General features: G+C 47.8%; 1 protein-coding gene across 4 annotated transcripts in view; it reads left to right on the top strand.

The window, feature by feature from the left end:
* SCNN1G (sodium channel epithelial 1 subunit gamma) overlaps positions 1-18,575 on the top strand; it is a 212,458-nt gene extending 193,883 nt beyond the window's left edge. For 3 of the 4 annotated variants that reach the window (XM_081554539.1, XM_081554538.1, XM_081554537.1), the window contains 10 exons: positions 494-684; positions 1,672-1,775; positions 4,396-4,559; positions 12,513-12,611; positions 14,151-14,268; positions 15,085-15,163; positions 15,247-15,304; positions 15,494-15,555; positions 17,298-17,373; positions 17,668-18,575. In XM_081554539.1, the coding sequence (XP_081410665.1) occupies positions 494-684; positions 1,672-1,775; positions 4,396-4,559; positions 12,513-12,611; positions 14,151-14,268; positions 15,085-15,163; positions 15,247-15,304; positions 15,494-15,555; positions 17,298-17,373; positions 17,668-18,048 (1,332 nt within the window). In that variant the 3' untranslated portion in view covers positions 18,049-18,575. The remainder of the gene's footprint in view (positions 1-493; positions 685-1,671; positions 1,776-4,395; positions 4,560-12,512; positions 12,612-14,150; positions 14,269-15,084; positions 15,164-15,246; positions 15,305-15,493; positions 15,556-17,297; positions 17,374-17,667) is intronic. The other variant, XM_081554540.1, reaches the window with a different exon arrangement.
* The last annotated feature ends 3,350 nt before the right edge of the window (positions 18,576-21,925 follow it).

The following is a 21,925-nucleotide window of genomic DNA, read 5'->3' as shown; positions in this document are numbered from 1 at the left end:
AGCAAGCTCCGGGAGTTGGTGATGGACAGGGAAGCCTGGTGTGCTGCAGTCCATGGGGTCGCGAAGAGTCGTACACGACTGAGCGACTGAACTGAGTGCCTTGCCCAGGGTCCTGCAGAGAGGTCATGGCAGGCTAGAATCTCAATTTTTAGACTGTTGATCCAATAAGAAATGGTGAAGGTTGGGTGGAACTCAGTAGCTGTAATCGGTTAAAGCCTGGCTATCTGGGGACTCTGAAGAAGCTGGTCTTGCTTCTCACTTAGGGACTCATGAGAGTGAGGCTCTATGTCCTTCCTCACTCAGCCCCTTCTTGGTCCTTGAGGCTTGAGGATGTTGAGTCCCTGGCCTCAGAAGTGAGAAGAAGCCCATCCTTGCCCAGGTATCCCTCCTGTTCCCCTGAATATCTAGAATCCCAGTTTCTTAGCCTCACAGTCCTGCTACAGGCCCCTGGCCGGGCCAGTGGCTTTATCTTGGTGTCTCCTCCTATTCACAGTGTTCTAATGACACATCAGACTGTGCGGTCTACACCTTCAGCTCAGGGGTCAATGCTATCCAGGAGTGGTACAAGTTACACTACATGAACATCATGGCACAGGTGTCTCAGGAGAAGAAAATCAACATGAGCTACTCTGCTGACGAGCTGCTGGTCACTTGCTTCTTTGACGGGGTGTCCTGCGATGCCAGGTGAGGAGTGCAAGGCCCCTCTCTCAGCTCCAGGGACCAGGGGCTCTAAGCGCTGGGCTCCTTGCATGCACGTGCAGCTCAGCTAGAGGTCTTGGGAGTGACAGGTGCTCTTCTCACTGACCCTGCCTTTTGGAAAATGATTTACACAGGAGCTCAGCTCTAGAGTCTGTGAGGAAGAGGAAGATGACTTAGCGTCAAAACATCCTTAAACTCATTAAATTATAAAAACAGAGTAGTTGGCGGTGGACGTATAAACTTGGGTATTACCATCACACATACCAGTGAGAACCATCAATCTAGTCAAGAGGAAGTAAGGAAGGAGAGATGGAAGGTGGCAGGGAGAGAAGAAGGGAGGGCAGGAAGGTCTGTGTACAGACGTGAGCTTTCAGACCCTTCTACCGTTAAGATAACACCCGGATTCCTGGCAGACACTAGGCAGTTATGGGACATTCTAAAGTGTTCCTGTTTATTGTAAGGGCTTTCTTCATTCTTTTAAAATCCTAAGCCTTTCTATGTATTAGTCGATATATTGATCCTTGTGAAAACTGAGTGACTAGAATCATGTCTCCTGAAGGTTGGATTCTAAAGTCAGTATAAGGACATGTATGATGTGATTCCTTTTCTGGGAATCATTTGCTAGGAATCGGAATGGAAAAAAAGTCAAGTGTTGGCTGAGATATTCAAGAGTAGAGGAAATGAGGACAGATATATTGGCACAAAGAATGCCAAGTCAGGATGGAGAGGGAGGTGAGTGGATTCAGCGGGTGAAGGGAAAGCAGAGGGTGGTTCTACATCGACATGTGTCAACTGGACGAGGGGCCTTGTTTGTCATCTGTCAGAGGAAAGATGGGGAAGGTAAGTCATGTCTATCATCCATTGTCCACAGAAGAGCGCTGGCCCATTGGCACTGCCCACTGAGACTTCAGTTCAGGCGCGTGATGGGAGTTCCCAGCACAGCCCTTTCTGACCTGTATTCTTCCACCGTAGGAACTTCACGCTTTTCCACCATCCAATGTATGGGAACTGCTACACATTCAACAATAGACAAAATGAGACAATCCTCAGCACCTCCATGGGAGGCAGTGAATTTGGTAAGGATATCTGCATCAGGGGGATCCTGGGGTGCTCTAATGGCAAGCTTGCAGGCAGCAGGACAACTGGGGTGCTTTATGCCTTCCAGGGATACAGGCTCTCCCTAACCTGGCCAGAAACTGGGGATACAACTTTTTCTCATCCATGTCGATTCTTTCCTTCTCTATCAGAGTCTGTTTTCTTTTTTGACATCTCCTCTTTGCTTTTGAGAGAGCAACAGGGACAACCCTGGTGTTTCTTCACCTGGGGAAACCACTCAGGTTTAAGATTGTAGCTGGAGCGAGTAATGCCCAGCAGGCAGCTTCTGGATGGATTTAAATCCAGAGGTGCTGAGCACGAGATTAGAGCTGCAAACACACCTTTATCTTGATTAAGATGACAGATTTTGGAGCCAAAACCCACTCTGTCACTCACTGTGCGACCCAGTGAAATTTACTCCCCTTCATTTATAAAGTGGGAATAATAATGGCATTAATAATACAAGGTAATTGAGAAGTCAAAATATGAAAAGCAGTTAGAATAAGACCTGACACACACTGTATTCATTTGGTTGGGCTACCATAGCAAAATATTATAGATGGGTGACTTAAACAATGGACATTTAGAAACTCATGGTCAAGCTGCTGGCAAATTTGGTCCTGGTGAGGACTCTTGCTGGCTTGCAGTCGGCCACCTCGTCTCTGTGTCCTCACCCGGCCTCTCTTTGGTGGCATGCAGAGAGAAAGCTGTGTTGTCTCTTCCTCTTCTTATGAGAACACCAATCCTATGGGATTAGGGTCCACCCTTATGACCTCATTTAATCTTAATCACCTGCCTAAGGCTGATTCTCCAAATACAATCACAGTGGGGATTAAGACTTCAACATACAAATAGGGTGGAGGGTGGTCTGCAGAAAGACACATGATTCAGTCCATAACACATACTAAGCACACAATAAATGCTAGTTGTGGTTGTCATTACTACTGTTACTGCCATTACTACCATTGCTGCTGCTGCTACTTCTACCACCAAAAATTACTACCTCCAATATTATTATTATTGCTACTCTACCACCGTGACTTTTGTAGAGAAGGCAGGAACTCAACAAATTGGTCTGTCTTGAAAGATTCTAAACAAATTGAACATGATTTGATATATAGACATGCTCCTATAAAGAGAGGCAAGGTCTTACAGAGGAAAACCCACTTGGACTCCTCATCTTTGTTACTGCACAGTCTGTGTTCTTACCAAACCTGTAAGAAACCATAATTCAGGGCACATACATCAGTGGGAAGTAGTCTGGGAACTTATGCACAATTCTGACTCTGCTGCATATGAGCTGTGTGACCTTGAGCAAATCACTCCCCCACTCTGGGCTTTGATTTCTTTACTTACAAATAGAGTGAAGGCAAAAGGAGAAGGGGACTGCAGATGATGAGATGGTTAGATAGCATCACCGACTCGATGGACAGGAATCTGAACATATTCCAGGAAACAGGAAAGGACAGGGGAACCTGGTGGGCCACAGTCCATGGGGGTCGCAAAGAGTCAAACACAACTTAGTGACTAAAAAACAACAAAAAGAAGTCAGAATAATTTTAAAAATTCTCTTCTTTCAACTCACATAAGCACTGCTCATTTGCTCATTTGTTTACCAAGTATTTTTTAGTATCTTCTATATGTCAGGCCCTCTTCCAAGTCTTAGGGACCCAGTGGTGAATCAGATAGATGCCATCCCTGCTTTCAAGGAGCTTGTATTTTGTTGGAGAGAGACAGATAAATCAATGAACAAGCACATAGACATTATCTGGTTATCAATCCTAGGTTTATACCTCGAGAATTACCTTGCACAAGGGATGAGTTGAGATGGGAGTTTTATTTCAGATAAGGAAGTCCAGAAAGGCCTCTGGGATGAGGGTTGTTTGAAGAGGAGAAGATATATGGTAAGGGCCATGGAGGAGCATTTGAACACTAGCAGGTCGGAGGACCTCAATGAGGAAATGGATTTTGTGTGCTTTGGAAACAGAAAGATGACCAGCATGCTTGGAGCTTCCTGATGGAGGGGGAAAGTGGGATGAGGAGGAAGGCATTGCCATCACCCTGAGAGATAGTCAAGTTTCTGAACTGTATTTTATGGTGTCCCTGTATATGCAATGAGATGCCACTGAGGAGTTTCAGACAAGCAAGTGACCTGATTTTAAAAGGTACCTCTGGCTGCTGGGCTCAGATTAGACTCAGGTGCAAGATCAGGGAGAGGATTTAGGGCAGTGACCAGATGCACCACAGGGCTGTGGTATCTCAACCACAGCCCTGAACATCCCTTTGGGTGCCCAGCAGAACTCTCCATCTCAAAGAGCCACGAGGAGATTCATGTCTTAGGCCAGGTGGCAAAACTTGTGCTTAGCAAAACTGCAGTAGTGACACTGTTCCTGAGCCCTATTTTGTGCTAAGCTCTGAAAACAGAGCAGTGAAAAGTCAGGCTCCCCTCATGGAACTTCCCATTTTGCTCTTGTCCACCTTTCACTTGTAGGAAATGCCTGGGTCTTGGTTTTGAGACTCCCAGAGCAGTGAGAGAGATAAGCTACCAGCAGGGAATCTTCTCCTGGCTTTTGACCACAATGGGCTGCTTTGTCCTTCCAGGGCTGCAGGTCATCCTGTATGTAAACGAAGAAGAGTATAACCCCTTCCTGGTGTCCTCCACTGGGGCTAAGGTGATTGTCCATCGGCAGGACGAATACCCCTTCGTTGAGGACATGGGAACAGAGATTGAGACGGCCATGGCCACCTCCATAGGGATGCACCTGGTAAGAGAATGCTCTGATTTCCATCTGCTCGGCAAGGAGGACAGATTTTATTGAAGGATAATCAGTGAGCTGGAACTTACGGAAAAGGGTATTGGTTTTAAAAGGAAGCGTGATCTTGTGTTTTCCAATGAGTACTCGAATGGTCACTCTCTAAGTTACACTGAGGGCTGTCTTTATGTCTTCTGTATGGATGAACAAGGACAGGACACCATTTTGGATAAGAATTGAAGGAACTTTCCTTGTTCCAAAGGCAGACATCCACGTTTATGAAACCTGTGCTGGAAGCAAGGCATCAGATACTAACGATGTATCTGTCAGTCATATAAATGGAGCAGATTTACACCTTCTTGGGCCACCTAGAGGCCAATGGAGCATGTAAACCACTATTGGAAAGTCACTGGGCCTTCACAGGTCTATTTGGTCCCTCCTACTTCCATCAGTTTCACCTCATTTACCAAGAACCACCTTCTCTCAAATCTTTGACCTTCTCTGAGCTCACTGGGTGCTGAGAACACTCATACCTGTCAACAGAAGCACATATGGGCTGCAGACTCCAATCCTTGGGTTGGCCATGCCCAGTGGAAGTAGAAGGGCAAGGTGAAGGGTGTCCTTGGACACCCCTGGTCACGTCACTGCTTGTATAGTCTCCTGCTTGCAGGCCTGGGGTGTTTTTATGCCAGTCTCTCTCTCACTCTGTCACTCTGTCTCTCATTCTAACAAAATAACTATTAAGTACTTATTTCAAAGGAGTATATGCACAAAGTCAGTACAAGGATCCTACCGTGCAGATGCACCTCTCTTCTATCCCTGACCACTGGTCCCCTCCTTCCTCCACATGCAGCTATGGCAGTTGCTTCCATGACTCAGGAGGGTCTTATAGTCTTCTTCAAGCCTGTGTATAGGTATAATCATTTCTTCTTTTATGCAAATGCAGAATACTCTTCTGCCCCACTTTTCACTTGGTAGTATAGCTCGGAAATAGTTCCATATCAATACACGTACATTCTGCCTCATTCTTCCCATTGTGTGGGTAAGTTATTGAAGCAATTCCCTGTTGATACACTTGAGCTTATTTCCGGGTACAACTAAAAACAATGGTGCAGTGGGATGTGTAGTCATCCAATTACTTCCTAGAAGTATATCATTCAAGACGTAGATTAGCCAGATTGCCCTCCAATGACGTTGTACCAAAACACGCATTAAGTAATTTTTAATCTTTGCTAATTTAAGAAAAAAATGACATCTATTATAAGTTTAATTGACAATCATTCTTAACGGTACTTTTTTCACCTATTTATGGAGGGGGAAAAAGTCTCCTTGTGGACCCTTTGTTCATGCCTTTGTTTATAGCCGACCTTAACATTCCAAGGGCTTCCCTTGTGGCTCAGCTCTTAAGGAATCTGCCTGAAATGCGGGAGACCTGGGTTCGATCCCTGGGTTGGGAAGATATCCTGGAGAAGGGAAAGGTTACCCACTCTAGTATTCTGGCCTGGAGAATTCCATGGACTGTATAGTCCACGGGGTCACAAAGAGTTGGACATGACTGAGCAACTTTCACTTCACTAAAGTCCCAAATTAAACCTTACCCTTCATCCCTCACAAGTTTTTCCTCTAGAGCAGTGGTCTCAAACTTGATTGATCATTAGATTCAGATCTACTGAATCAATCTCTCTGAGAGACAAGCCCAACGATCTGTATTTTTACCAAACCCGAGCGGTCATTCCAAGAGGCAGCAAACTTGGGAACCTCAGCTTTAGAAACCTGAGTAGTTTAGAATGAAAAAAGAAGAAAAATGTGTCTTCCGAAGAGAAAGTAGAGCTAGGATGACACCAGAGCTTTAGCACAGCCGTAAATGCTGTCTTCAGAGTGTTACAAAGTCATATGGTGGACATTGGGGCTTGTATATCTATCCGTTATCTATTCATCCAACACTGAATTTTCTGAGCACTTCGTGTGTGCGAGATCAGTGTCCCCAGGACTGTCCCTGTCCTTTTAGACTTTGGGTCTAGCCGAGAGAATTTATAATAACAAACCAAAAATCACATAGGTGATTAACTATAATCGTAGGTGCTAAGAAGGATAAATATAGGATGCATGAGAGCATATCACAGAGATGCCTGATTTATGGCTTTTTATTGGAGGGGGGAAGTGGGGAGTTCAAGGGGTGCTTTCCTGAGGAAGTGGTGTTTAAGTTGGGAAAGCAGAGCTGCTGAACTGGAATCTGTGGCTTCGATGCCTCGCCAAGACCAGTTCAAGAACAACCTTGGACAAGAGAAAGCATGGGGATGGTCATCTGGGAGCCCCAGGGCTCAAAGGAGCCATGTCACTTAGGGGCTTTGTTCAATGTGGGCAGTTGTTCCACATGAGAAGTTTTGTGTACCAACTTGGACTGTGTGGATGCTGATGGCCCAGGAAAAAAATCTTGAGCCCCAAGATTGCTCGAACTGTGATCTGAAAAGACTTTAGGTTCCTACTTAAGGAACTAGGTCTCTGATTCCTCTCTTCACCAGCAGATTACAAAACTCCCTGATCAGAACAGTAAGCATTTTGATCCAATGTTCCCCCAGCAATTTTGTACTTGAAGAAGCACCTGGAATTTATAGCACATTCTTACCTTATTGTTTTGTGCTCTCCTTCCCTCCTGCCTCTTGCAGTGTCTGCAAACTTAGAGCTTGGGAAAGTATGAGAACCAAGGGAATTGCCCTCTGGTTTTCTTCTCTGAGCTTAGTAATGCCCATCACATTGTTAAGCAAATGCTCCCTTTAGCAATGATGGGTAAACAAAGACATGGGTGGGTTTTCTGCTACACCTAACTTGAGATGTACAAAATCAAAGCCACAGAGCAGGGTCAGGCAGCTCTGGTTCTGATTTATGAGCATTTAAGACAACAAAGAAACCCAAGGATTACTGGGAGGTCACCAGGGGGTCATTAAGAATAAATCCAAACACACTAGACTTCCTTCCTTTCTCATTAATTTTTTAGGTAGTTATTTGTTTACTTTTGAGAGGCATGTTAAACTGGTGGACTCAGTTGGTTAGGCAGCTGGTTAACAGATCTTCTTTCATTCATTGAGGGACTGTGTGCCCAAAGCACTGGATATTCAGAGATGGGTCTAACAAAGTACCTACCTTCAAAATTCACCTTTAAGAGAAGATAACACAGCTTTGCAATACAGGTCCAGGCTCTATGGGAACAGGGACCATCTCTATCTGTTCCCAGGCTCAGTTCTTAGAACATAGTAGATCCTCCGTAAATATTTTTGGATGAATGGATGAACGGGAGCCAGGACAAAAGCTGTTGGTCTAGGCTTTCTAGATGATGATTTCTTAAGGACAAGTGTCAGGCAAATGGAATCAGGAAGGCTACTCCAGACAAAGGGCACAGCAATTACAAAGGGGGTTGCAGAAAGGATTTGAAGTATCATTTCAAAATGATTCAAAATGTAGTGAATCATTTTGAAAAACCACTTTGAAGCGCACTCAAAATACTAGAGGCAGCTGAGTATTTACAGTAATACTAGAAAGAAATTATGACTCCCTCGCTGAGGCAATGGCTGTAGGGATGAGCAGAAGTGACTGGATTTGAGAGCTATTACAGCGTGGAAGCAACAGTGCTTGACAACCAAGGTCATGGGGGAAAGCCCAGGGGAAGTTAGATCCATGTTTAGGTTCTGGCTTGGGTAGTGGGGTGAATGGAAATGCTAGGTTCTGAATTAGGGCATACAAGAAGAGTAGGGTTCAGGGAAAAAATGACCACTTCAGTTTGGCACATACCCAAGTTGTGGCTTTGGGGAATCAGGCTGAAAACATCCAGTGATTAGACGCTCTAAGCCTGGAGCTCAGGAGAAAAATCTACAGGTGATGGTGGGGTAGGGGGTTGCATCTACATAGTTCTAGACTTAGAAATAAATGCCATCACTCAAGACCTGAGACAGAACACAGATGTTTAAGGGCTGAGCAGAGAGGAAATGGAGAAATAGAGGCACCAAAGTAGCAGCAGAAGCTGGAAAGGCTTGGTTTCAAAGAAATGAAGAGAGTTTCAAGGAAAGTATTAGCTAGGGTTCCAAACACAGTTGAGTGGTCAGGCAAGATAAAGGGTAAAAGCTGTTTTCTGGTTTTGGCTACCAAGAGGTCACTGGTTCTTTGCCAGAGCAGTTTTCAGTGGAAGGAGTGGAACAGAAACCAAAGTACAATAGGTTGGATCATGAATGGGAGATGAGGAAGTGGGCAAAGGCAAATTCACCCAGGGGAGTGCGGACCAGGACCTGAAGAGGGGCGAGACTTCACTGTCATTGCAAACTCTACTGTACATTCTTATCTTAAAGCACCCATTTCTTTTCACAAGCATGTTTGTAACAGGGATTAAGGGCTCAAACTCTGGAGCCAGACAACTAGGATCCAAACCCCAACTTTGCACTTCGGTCGTGTGATCTCTGTGTCTCAGTTACCTTATCTGTAAAATGGGGATGATAGTAATATTACTGTGCAGGCTGGTGAGAATTCAGTGAGTTGACTCATGTGAAACTGAAAATAGTGCTTGGCATGTATTGAGTGTTCCAAAAATATTGGCTATTACTATACGCCTTTTTTTTTTTTAAAGAAAAGAGATGTGAAAGGACAGAAAAATAAGCATTAAGGGAGATTTTTCTTGTCCTTCCTGACACCCCTCCTTCTTTATGAGTGAGATATTGTTCTCTTCCATACAGTATTTAGAAGGAGTATTAATTGTTTGCCATATGTGTTACAAATATCGTTCCCAGTTTGTGCTTTCATTTTAGTTTTCATTATGTTACCTTTTTCACATGCAAAAACATCAGATGTTTACATAGTCAAAGTCTTCATTTTCTCCTTTAGTCATTATGTTTATTGAGTATTTTTCCTCCTTGAGATCAGATACTGAGCTGAATTTCCTTCCAGTTATTTTATTATTTCATTTAATAGTCTAACCCACTAGAATTACTATTTCTGCAGGATTTGAAATTGAGATAGAATTTATTACTTCCTCCAAATTCTTAACAAGTAGTCCTAACTTCGTATGCTTAATAGTTTTTTTTTTCCCTCCATTGATTAGGAACATAAACTCTTATAATTTATTAGTGTCTAGGAATTATTTCATAACTTATTACAGTATAAAAACAGAACAAAAGAAAAGAGAATCAAAGCACCACAACCCAGCCAGGGTTTCCTGTTGTCCTTGGGCGTTTCCCTGACACAGTTCAGACTTTACAGGGGTGAGCTAAGGACTCCGTGCGACTTCCCTCCTCCCCCAGAATTCTCAGAAGGAAACAGATAGGACCTGGTTCGAGAAAAATGATCCCTGTTTCCACATACACCCACATACAACACATGTGCACACGTTACGCTTAATCACACCCACACACACCTGTGCATGCATGCATACCACACACCCATCTATCTATCTGCTTAAACTTCACACACTCTCTCACACACACACACATATGTATTCATTCTCATTTTGGGGTCCCTAGGGATCAGGACAGAAGCCAAGATGCTCCCCCACTCTGCCCAGGTCAGCAGTTCTGGAAAGCTGACAGGGGAAAGAGGAAATGAAAGATGAAGGGGTGAGGAGGGGAGAGAGTGGGAGAAAGCCAGGGCTCTATCCAGGCTCCTCTGACTGAGCCTTCGAGAAGCTGAAGACATCTATTCCACTCTAAAAAGGCCATTTGCCCCACCTGCCCAGCCCCAGGTGTTTTAGGAAACAGCCTGAATAACCCAGGAGCTCTGAGTTTGATAAGCATCATTTGGAGTAAAGGGCCATTGAATACTCAAAAAGCATGTAAAAGTCACAATGTTATGACTTCCTCACAATCAGTTTCCTGGGAAGTGGTCCTCGGGCTGGTTCTCTAAGCAGAAGGAGCCTCAGCTGCCTTTGCCAACTGCATAGGGCTTACCTGTGGACAGGCCCTCTCCTCCAGATTTCAGGGTACTGAACTCTCCCCGCAGGCAGATAGAGCCCAGGGCTGACACTTGGGGCTCTGTGGCCAGTTTAGCAGGACCTGGGGGCTCCAAGGGACACCAGATCGGGAGTGTGCTGCTTGGAGAAGCTTAGAGGGTAGCGTTGGGTGAAGGTGCCCTTGAGGGAAGCCACTGCTTGGCATTTCTGTGCCCATTTCCCAGCCCAGCCCTGGCATGTACTGGAAGCTCTGAATCTGTTTGTTCCCCAGCTATTAGAGGAATGAAGTAAGTCTGTTTATTCTGTACTGACACAGAAAGACACACACTCATTATTATGAATGAGAAAAGGGTATTGTAGGGCAAAGGAACATGTGAATCTTTGTGTGTCTGGATCTCAGGATCGAAATCTGACCTTTTGCAGTAGGTGCTCAGGGGAAGAGAGGAAATCAGACGGTTACTTTCCTCTCGGCTTCTTCTGTTTAAATGTTGTAAAATGAGCACTGTCTTTTGCCCTGGAGGTACTTGCAGTTAATTGAGGAAGACTAATGGATCAACAGATGAATTACAATACAAACAGAAAGAGATTATAGCCCCTTGAGATGACTATAGTTTCTACCTGCACCAAACTTGATTCCTTTCCTCCCTCAACCCCCAACTATCTTTCTCTCTATTCAGCCACTCTTCAAAGAAAAAAGAGTTTTCTTCCATCCCATAAATCTGCCATCCATTTGCCCTTTACCCTCCCCATCTTAAAAAAAAAATACCCAAAACTTTGTACACACACACACACACACACAAACCAAATCCTAGTTGGTCACAATTTATATTCTATAGTTGCTTCCCCTTGGGAGACATTATCCTTCTTCTCCCCTAATTGTCTTGTCTGGATTGTTCCTTTGAAGTGACAAATATTAAGCTAGAACCAAATGTGTAAGCCATAATAAAACATAATTTAATAAGGCTTTCAAACAGTGAATTGCAATGTTCTTACCTCATATGATCAGGGTATCATTCTATACTGCTGGGCATTCTTTGGTCCTCTCTAAGAAATTCCATTTTTCCAAGTCACCTTCTGGGACCAAAAGGCAAGAAGGTAGAAAATGAGTCCTTTGCTGAAACAAGAATCCCATGCAGCACAGTCACTGGTCATCTATTCCCTCCTGCCCCTTCCCCATGGATTCTCCAGTGGCTCACTACCATTCAGAAAACCAAATCCAAACCCACATTTCTCAGCACAGGGTAGGAGACTGCCATGATTTGCGCTTGGCGTCCCTCTCAGACGTCATCTCCAGTGATGGCTCTCCCTTTCACGGTGGACCAGCCATCACCACAGTCCAGCCACCCTGGCCCTCTCCTGCCTCCACTCTGGCTGCGCCCTCTGCCTAATCCTCTTCCTACATTTCATGACAAGTCCAGCTCTTTCCTGCCATTCCATGTCCAACCAACATGTTCTTTTCTCAAAGATGTCTTCCCTAAAGACTTTTTGAAAGGTTGCACCCTCCTCCCAACCCTTCCAGTCTCTACCCAGTTCCACTGATCACTATAAAAAATTATTCAAAATGATTTATTTGCTTTTTGATCATCTGTCTTCTCCATTACAATGTGAGCTCCAGGAGAGCAGGGAACTTATTTGGATCATTGTGGATTCCATAGTGCTCACAAAAGGGCTTCCTTGGTGGCTCAGTGGTAAAGAATCCAACTGCCAATTCAGGAGATGTGGGATACTCAGGTTCAATCCCTGGGTTGGGAAGATCTCCTGGAGAAGGGCATGGCAACCCACCCCAGTATTCTTGCCTGGGAAATCTCATGGGCAGACGAGCCTGGCAGGCTGCAGTCCGTGGAGACACAAAGAATTGGACATGACTAAGCAATCGAGTGACACAGTGCCTAGAATAGCATCAAGCTCCTAGTAGGTGCTCAATAAATATTTGTTAAATGAATGAGTGGGTGGTTGCTCAGCTCCTAGAAGCTGCTAGTAATGCCCCTTGTCTGAGTCCTGAGGAGTGCAGGGCTGAATGTGTGCTGCTGTGATTACAGACGGAGTCCTTCAAGCTGAGTGATCCCTACAGCCAGTGCACGGAGGACTGGAGTGACGTGCAGATCACGAACATCTACAATGCCACGTATTCCCTCCAGGTACAGGCTGGAGGCAGCACCCAGCCCCGGGCTGTGGTCTGGACCCAGGAGACAAAATTATATATAGGCTGGGGTGTGTCTGGGACCAGGAACTGTGGTGAGAATCCTGGGGTTCATCCAAAGATCTCAAGAACAAATGATGCCGGCTGGTTCCAGTGCTCTTCAACCCACCTGTAACCAGAGCTTAATTGAGGTTTCCATGGAACAGAATGTACAGCTGGACAAGCCTGCTTCCTAAGTCGGCCTTGGCGAATGAGTGACAGGAGGAGGAGGCAGTCTGGGAGGGGCTGGCTAAGGCGTGCCTTTCATCCGCTGACAGCTTTGGACAAGTTGTGCGCTCCTCAGTAGCCACCAGGGGAGTTTGGATTAGACCAGGGGCTGCTCATCGGTGGCTCCCAGGCCCCTTCCACCCTGCTCACCTGGTTTTTCTGGATGGTGTTTAAAAGTCGGGGAATTTCATAAGAAAACCCAGATTTCTAGCGTCTCTTGAAAAACAAGATCTGGTAACAATGGGCCCGTATTCCTACAGTATAAACAGTAGGTAGAATGAGACGTGTATCAAATGAGACACGTCCTTTGGTTCCCTGCAATCTCCACCACCCATTAGTGTATTACCTACAGCGACCCTTGGGTGCGATCACCTGTTACACCTTGTCTTCCTTTCTGTGAGTCTGCCCTTCACCTCCCACCAGGATACCCAGAGAGTCAAATGAGAATCACCCAGCAGGGCAAAAGGACCAGGCGCCCTCTGCCCTGAATCGTCTAGCTTCCATTAGAGCTGAGCTGAGAGATGGTGGAGACACTGAATGAAAAGAGACTAGTGGTCAGACAAGGTCTGCTTGTAAGAAATAAAGATGCAATCACACTGACGTTAAGACAGAAGAAAAAGAAAAGTCAGCTCATTGGAAAGACACTGGGATAATATTTAGTGAGAAGCTAGCATTTACAAACAGTTTATATCTTTCGATTCATATCACAACAACCTCATGAAGTAGGTCCTGTTATACTGATTTCAGAAATGAGGGAAACAAAGCGTCAGAGAGATTAAATAACTCACCTGAGGTCACACAGCTGGGAGGTGGCAAAGCTGATATATGAACTCAAGTAGCCTGACTTCCAAGCCCCCATTGTTAGCTTTTATGGCTCTAAGCTTTGTGGATATCGTGGTACCTAATGATCCCCAGGGATCCAGCATGAACTGTGTGCAGCTGAAAACTGGAAAGTTGGAGACTGTGTTTGTTTCTCTGTTTCTTGGCACCTGCTCCAAGTTCCCCACTTATCTCTGGGTCAGCACTCACATGGTGGCAAATGACCACCCCAGCCCCTCTCTAGCTCCTCCTGGCCTCCACATCTCAAATTCCCAATAAGTTTTCTAGCTTTGTCCCTTTGACCCTATCGGCTGTGACATGAGGGGTGCATTTATGCTGTCTGCCGAGGGTGTGGGAGGCTGACCCTCTTTGACTGGGGGATATAGGGAGGGGAGATCTCTGGCAGCCACAAGCAAGGAAGTTAAGGGAACTCCTGGGTCTTGTCTTTCAGATCTGCCTTCACTCGTGCTTCCAGGCAAAGATGGTCGAGAACTGTGGGTGTGCCCAATACAGTCAGCCTCTACCCCAGGGAGCCAACTACTGCAACTACCAACAGCACCCCAACTGGAGTGAGTGAGACACCAACCCCCCCCCAACCTTGCATACCCCAGGAGTGGGTTCAGCTGCACCCAGGGAATAGCTAAGGCACTCCCAGGACACTGCCCTGATGGCCTTTGACCTGATGGAGACAGAGAGATATTAACCAGTTTCACTCATGTTGTGAAACCTGGCTTGAATTCCACTTTCTGATTAAGGACCAAATGCTACACCCCAGCTTCTGCTAAGTCCCTGACCCCCTCTGTCAACTCCAGGAGGTAGGGATTACTGATAGTGTCCTTTCACAGAACAGGTAACTAAGGCTCAGAGAGGTTAAGCAACTTGCCCAAGTCACACAGCCAGGGTCTAACAAAGCTAGACCCAAGGCAAGGACTGCCAACCCATCCCACCTCCAATTAATGTTCTTAACTGTGGCAGTTTTCCATCTCTCAAAATCACAAGAAAGCAATTGTTTCCAGAGAACTAGTATTTGTAGAAAGTGGAAGGTGAAATCATTAAAAGGAGACTATGGGGGTATCAGGTTTCCCAGGTGGCTCACTGGGTAAAGAATATGACTGCAATGCAGGAGATGCAGGAGATGCAGGCAGATGCAGGTTTGATCCCTGGGTCAGGAAGATCCCCAGGAGGAGGGCATGGAAACCCACTCCAGTATTCTTGCCTGGAGAATCCCACGGACAGAGGAGCCTGGCGGGCTATGGGCCATGGGATCGCAAAGAGTCAGACACGACTGAAGCGACTAAGCATGCATGCATGGGGGCATCCCTGGAAAACCCTAGAAAGGGCCCTGTGGCCCCAAGGTTCACATCGCCCTGTACCCTGTCCCCCAGTGTACTGCTACTACCAGCTGCACCAGGCCTTCGTCCGGGAAGAGCTGGGCTGCCAGTCGGTGTGCAAGGAAGCCTGCAGGTGAGGGGACCCGAAGGGGTGGTACAAGCACAGCTGGGCTGGGCCAAGCCACCCACACTCACTCCATGCCCTTCTCTGCTTAGCTTTAAGGAGTGGACACTGACCACCAGCCTGGCGCAGTGGCCATCGGAGGTCTCTGAGGTAAGTTCTCTACCCACTCTTTCCCCCTGGAAACTTCGGCCTATAGCCTGAGGTCCTGGCTGTGTCCTCTGGCCTCAGGGATGATTCACAGGGGAGGCCCGGGTCAGGAGCTGTGGCTGAGATGTGAGAGCAGACAGGCTGGCTCTGGCCTCTCTAGGCATCCCCAGGCCACTTCTTTCTCCACCACAGAAATGGTTGCTGTCTGTTCTCACCTGGGACCAAAGCCAGCAAATAAAGAAGAAACTCAACAAGTAAGTTGATCTCTGCCCTGCTTCCTCTGCTCCTGCCCACCCTGGTTCCAGCCTCCTCACTTGATTCCTCAGTGCCAAACCCTCTCCTTTTCATTTGTTCATTCCTTCACTCTTTCCTTTATTCAACAGCTATTACTTGAGTCTTATCATGAAGTAGGCCCTGCTCTAGGCTTAGGGCTCTCAACTGTTTGACCACAATCCACAGCATGAAAATATTGATACTTTTCCCATTGCAGCCCATTGAATGCACCGCCAAAATAAAAGTATCATGAAACAGTACTCTTTTATGATATACAGGGCATTCAGACTGCTTCTCAGATGTTGCACACTTGTGTACCAAACCATCCGACTTGTGTACCAGTTGTTTACAACCGTCCGATGGGTCACAACATAGTTCCAAATGCTTAGTGCCTGTATCAGTTGCTAAAAATTTCGAATCTCTCTGTGGATGCAACCTGATCTTTTATATTTCACTTTGTAAAAGGTACTGGTAAAAGCTCAGTACATTTATTTCATGATTTCCTGATGTATCTTGACCCACTTGGAAAAATACTCTTTAAAACCATGCAGCTTCTAGTCGCACTTGAATTTTCCTTATCAAAATTCACTTCCAAAGGACCTTTAGCAAAAATCAGCCAGGCCAGAGTTCAAGGATCTCAGCAGATGGAGACAAAAGTGGAGAGGGTGGGTGGGGGAATTGCTGTGTAAACTCACATTTCTCTGGGCCACTACTGTTTACATGGTTCCCTACCCCAGTTTGGTCTCCAGCATCTTATTTAATGTCCACTAGGCAAGGTGTGAGGTGCTGGGACTGCCATAATGACCAAGCAGACATGATCCTTGCCTCCAAGGTACTTAGAGTCTAATAGTAAAGATAGACTTTGATCAAATCATTGCAAACTCTTAAACCAAGTATTGCATAGTGGTGACTCCTGAGCCAAATATGTTTCCACCAATATAACCTGTTATTTCCAACTTTTCCTGGGAGATCAAAAATTCTGGCAACATTAAACTTCCATTCTTGCAAAGCACCAAAGAGTACTGAGTACTGGCTGCCCCTCTGGAATAAACATGAACTTTCTAGCTTGCCACAGTCCTAACAGGAGGGAATTTAGTACAGTGAGTGGTTAAGAGCATGAACTTTAATGTCAGATGTAGAATGTCAGAATATCAACTCTGCCAATCATGAGCTGTGTAGACTTGGGCAAGTTACTTAACCAATCCGTGTCTCAGTTTCCACATCTGTAAAATGGGGATACCTGCCTTATAGGGTTGTTGTGCGAATTAAATGAGTTAAGTCACATAAGGGTCTTGGAAGAGTGCTTGGCAACACAGGAAGTGGTCAATAAATGCTAGCTGTTATCATGGTTATTATCATTATTTCCCTCTGGCTCATTTACATCACTTGCCTGTCTCCCAGACGTGTTTTAGATTGCCATCAAACAATCACGATGGTAAGATTTAGTTGTGGGAGGGCAGCTGCGGGGACTGATTTAGTCTAGAGCTGGGGAAATGGTTTTTGAGTGAAGGGATGGCCTGAGTAACCAGGTCCAGGCTGGAGATGTGCTCTGCGGTGCACAAGGAACCCCATAAACCAGGTACTAAGACACCCTGTGGCGCTCAGAGCCTGGGCCTTGTTGGGGGTTGGGCAGGAGAGACACAGCCATGCTGAGGGGCTGGCTATTTGCTAGAGTGCAAAGGCCTCCAACTCACCTTGGCCCTGCCTGTTGGAATTCTTACAGGACAGACTTGGCCAAACTCTTGATATTCTACAAAGACCTGAACCAGAGATCCATCATGGAGAACCCTGCCAACAGCGTGAGTGGCTCCCTTCTGGGACTGTCCCGGGTCTGTGACTGCACCCATCTGCCTGGCCTTGGGGAGCAGAGTCAGACTGTGGGGGTCCAGCCCAAGCTAGTAGGGCCACCAAAGGTCAACCAGGCCTCAGATCAGAACGGGCAGGGTAGGAGGGGACAGGCAGCCTGCCCTTGTCTTCCCCAAACCTGTTCAGGGCCAGGGCTAGCCAGTGGCTCCCCTGGGCCTCGGGGTCTTTGCGTGAAGCCAGCTTGGCAGGGATTCCCCCTTGATCGTGCGGCTTGGCCTCCCTTGCAGATCGAGCAGCTTCTGTCCAACATCGGTGGCCAGCTGGGCCTGTGGATGAGCTGCTCCGTCGTCTGCGTCATTGAGATCATCGAGGTCTTCTTCATCGACTCCCTCTCCATCATTGCCCGCCACCAGTGGCATAAAGCCAAGGGATGGTGGGCCCGGAGACGGGCACCCACCTGCCCCGAGGCTCCCCGCAGCCCGCAGGGCCAGGACAACCCTGGCCTGTACATAGACGATGACCTGCCCACTTTCACCTCTGCCTTGAGCCTGCCTCCAGCCCCAGGGGCCCAGGTGCCTGGCACGCCGCCCCCCAGATACAACACCCTGCGCTTGGAGAGGGCCTTCTCTAGTCAGCTCACAGACACCCAGGTGCCCACTGAGTCCTGAGGCAGGGCGGGGAAGAAAGATGGAGCCAAGACCACCAGCCACGGTTTGAGAACTCAGACTGTCTCCAGCACACAGTGGGGGTCCTCTGCACCTCCCACCCTGGGCTTTTTAGAGACATTGACTATGAGTCTGCTTTGAACAAGGTGGGCCTGGTCGTGTGCAGGGGACTGTCGGACCCCTCCCAGCCGCACTCACGGCCGCCCAGGACTAGCTAGATCCTGCAGCCCAAACCCCTTAGCACACCTGCTATGGAGAGAGATGGGGCCAAGGAGATGGGGCCGGCCTGGACAAAGGCCAAAAGTGAAGCCTGACAGTGTTCTTGGCCAGATCTTGAGAGAAAGTGAGTGAGCGAGAGACTCCTCCAAAGCCCCAAGTTGGGGGTTTCAGCCACTCCTTTGGCCTGGGCTGGGACCCAAAGATGTGACCTTATGTGTTGAGGCCTGACATTCACTGCCTGGTGCCAAAGATAGGAGGAAGCTCCGGGCTTGGAGCTGGAGCTGTTTGTGAATAAACCATTCCTAGTCATTGACGTTGGGGCAAGGTTTGCTCTGAGCCCTCCGGAGGGAGCTGGCCCAGGGTCCTTGGAGTGTTTGTTAGAGGGGAAGGGGGCCCTGTGGGGGCGCCTAGGGGTGTGACAGGAGGCCCTCACTCTGAGCTGGGCCGGGGAGGGGGACACATTCTGGGCAGCTAAGACAGTATTCTGGGCCCTTAGCAGAGAAGGGCCAGTTAAAGGACTATGTTAGCAACTTCTGTCTAGTGGTAGCCCAAGGCATGACTTCCTGATAACGCACCTCAGCTGCTTTTTCTCCAAGGCAGACCATCTGCCCCACCATGGCCTGCCCCTCAGCAGCAAGTCAGCCACGCAGACAGCTGCCTCCTGCCATATCCACACCTTCCGTGATGATAAGAGCTGACGTGTAGTAAGCACACAGTAGGTGCTCACTATCAGCTCAAGAACCGTGTGCTGGTTGATGCACTCAGCACTTACAAAATTGGCGTAGGGGACTGCAAATTTCAACCCACAAGCCAAATCCTGTTTTTGCCTGTGACCTAAGAGTGATTTCGGTGTTTGTTTTTTTTTTAATACTATTAAAAATATCAAAAGAAGGACCGTTTGTGACATGAAAATTCTATGCAATTCAAGTTTCAGTGTCCATAATAAAGTTTTATTGGAACACAGTCACGCCCCTTTGTTCACTAATTGTGTATGGCTGCGCCACCAAGGAGGACAGAGGTGAGTAGCTGCTATTGCAGCCCCTCAGAAGCGTATAGTATTTATTCTCTGGCCTTGTACAGAAAAAGAAATCTACCAACCCTGGGATTAGCACAGTAAGTAGGTATGGTTATCCCACTGTGTGGATGAAGAAGCTGAGACAGAGAAAGGTTGACTTACTTGCCCGGGGTGACCCAGCTAGGAAGTTGCAGAGCTGGGGTTCTAACCTAGGCAGTGTGACTCCAGAGCCCGCGTGCTTTATCACTCCATCATTTTTGCATCCAATCAGTGTCTGTGCCTTTTAAGGCTCAGACAGTCCAGGTAGGAAGAGGAGAAGGCTCCACACCTGGCTGTAGGGCAGAAGGAAATCCCTCATCTGTGAATGTGGACAGGCCTGTGTTTCAGGACTGCCTTCTGCTCAAGGATGGCTGCTAGATGGAGGCAGGAGCCTCGGTGAAAGAGCAAGGGAGGACTTCCCTGGTGGTGCAGAGGATAAGAACCCTCCTGCCAATGCAGGGGACACGGGTTCGATCCCTGGTCTGGGAAGATTCCACAAGCTCTGAGCCACTAAGCCCAAGCACCACAGCTACTGAGACCTAGCTCTAGAGTCCATGTGCTACAACCCCCGAAGCCCATGTGCCCTGGAGCCTGTGCTCTGCAACAAGAGAAGCCACCGCAATGAGAAGCCCATGCACAGCAATAGACCCCGCTCACCACAAGCAAAAAAAGCCCATACAAAGCAGCTAAGACCCAGCTCAGTCAAAAAAAAAGAGGAGGGGATGGGGAACATTGCCCGGTCCAACCCCACCTCAGACTTGTGGCAGCCACAGCCATCTCTGCCCCATGCAGTGGTTCCCTTGGTCCTTGTAGGTGGGGCACTGCTAGGAGGCATGGCAGCACACAGGGAGAAGGTCACTGTGACCCCTGGCAGGAGCTGCCTGAGGAGTGGGCTCAGAAGCCAGGGCTGATGCAGGCAAGCATCAGGTTACAGAAGGCGAGAACCTGGCTCCTGTCCATGCTGGGCTGGGATGGCTGCAGCCAGCGCCGACAGGGAACTTGCCACGGATGCCTGCCTGGGCATTGCCCAGAAGGAGCTTCCTCCTCCTCCCCCGAAATAGGAGGGGTGGGGGCCGGGTCAGACTCGTGGAACCAACCTGCCTCGGCATGACATCACAGGCAGAACGTTTGCAGCAAGGCTCGGAATTTGCTGGATTTGTCAAAGTGAGTGTTAGTCGCTCAGTCGTGTCGACTCTTTGCGACTCCATGGACTGTAGTCCATCAGGCTCCTCTGTCCATGGAATTCTCCAGACAAGAATACAGGAGTGGGTTGCCATTCCCTTCTCTGGGGGATCTTCCCAACCTAGGGATCGAACCTTGGTCTCCCGCATTACAGGCCAATTCTTTACCGTCTGAGCCACCAGGGAAGCCTGGCTTTGTCGAAGGGCAGGTCAAGAGCATCTGGAGGCACAGCCACCCACATCTCCCCCAGCACGCAGGTGACACCCCATGGCTCAGCCACCTCCTTCCTACCCAGCTCCCAGCCTTAGCCAACCTGTGGTGCCAAATGCTGCCCTCTCTCCTCCTCCACTCATCCTCCCAGGTACAGATATCACCACTTCAACAGAGTCTTCCCATCCCTTCCCTTACTAGCTTCCTCTATCAGAGAGTTTCCAAGTGAGCATGCTAAGTCATTTCAGTCATGTCCGACTTTGTAACCCTATGGACTGTAGCCCACCAGGCTCCCCTGTCCATGGGGATTCTCCAGGCAAGAACACTGGAGTGGGTTGCCATGCCCTCCTCCAGGGGATCTTCCTGACCCAGGGATCAAACCGGCATCTCCTGTGTCTCCTGTAATGGCAGGCAGGTTCTTCACTACTAGTACCACCTGGGAAGCCCCTTAGTTTCCATTGCCTAGTACAATTTCTTATTCATTTGTCTCCCTCTCTCCTTAAACAATTCCCTGGTGGCTCAGATGGTAAAGAGGCTGCCGCAATGCGGGAGACCCAGATTCGATCCCTGGTTTGGGAAGATGCCCTGGAGAAGGAAATGGCAACTCACTCCAGTATTCTTGCCCAGGAAATTCCGTGGACAGAGGAGCTTGGCAGGCTACAGTCCATGGGGTCTCAAAGAGTTGGACACAACTGAGCAACTTCACTTTCCTTTCCTTTCTCATTAAACAGTGGATGCTTTGAAGGCAGGAATTGTGTCTTATCTCTTTGTCCCCAAACTGGGGTAAGACTGAGAACAGTGATGGTGTTTAGGAAAAGTTTATGGAGCTAATAAAAACAATAACAACCATAACAATGGCTAATATTCATTAAGCACTTATTGTTGGCCAGGGAATCTGCTGAGCACTCCACACACATCAGTTTGTGGGAGTCTCACAGCGCAGGTGTAGATAAGGAAACAGAGGCCCAGGACACCATCTCTATGGGCCCCATTCTTGTGGCCCCAATCCCTAGTAACTGGTGGACCCACGCCTGTCTCAGAGCTCATGTGCTTAACCGCTGTGCACCCTGCCTTTCAAGTCCACCTGCCCCTGAGGAGTTCCCCTCCGTTGTCCTCTGGCTTCAGGTCCAGCCTACCCAGCTGAAGGGCCCTCCTGTGGGAGGACAGAGGTGGGGATGGGGGGGAGCACTGCTTCATTCCCAGACCCCTTGGATG

This window comes from Giraffa tippelskirchi, chromosome 13, assembly GCF_054371585.1.
Source record: "Giraffa tippelskirchi isolate mGirTip1 chromosome 13, T2T-mGirTip1v1.2.pri, whole genome shotgun sequence".
NCBI classification, from domain to species: domain Eukaryota; kingdom Metazoa; phylum Chordata; class Mammalia; order Artiodactyla; family Giraffidae; genus Giraffa; species Giraffa tippelskirchi.
The sequence above is the reverse complement of the archived record's forward strand: the minus strand, read 5'-3'. Positions and strand labels throughout refer to the sequence as shown.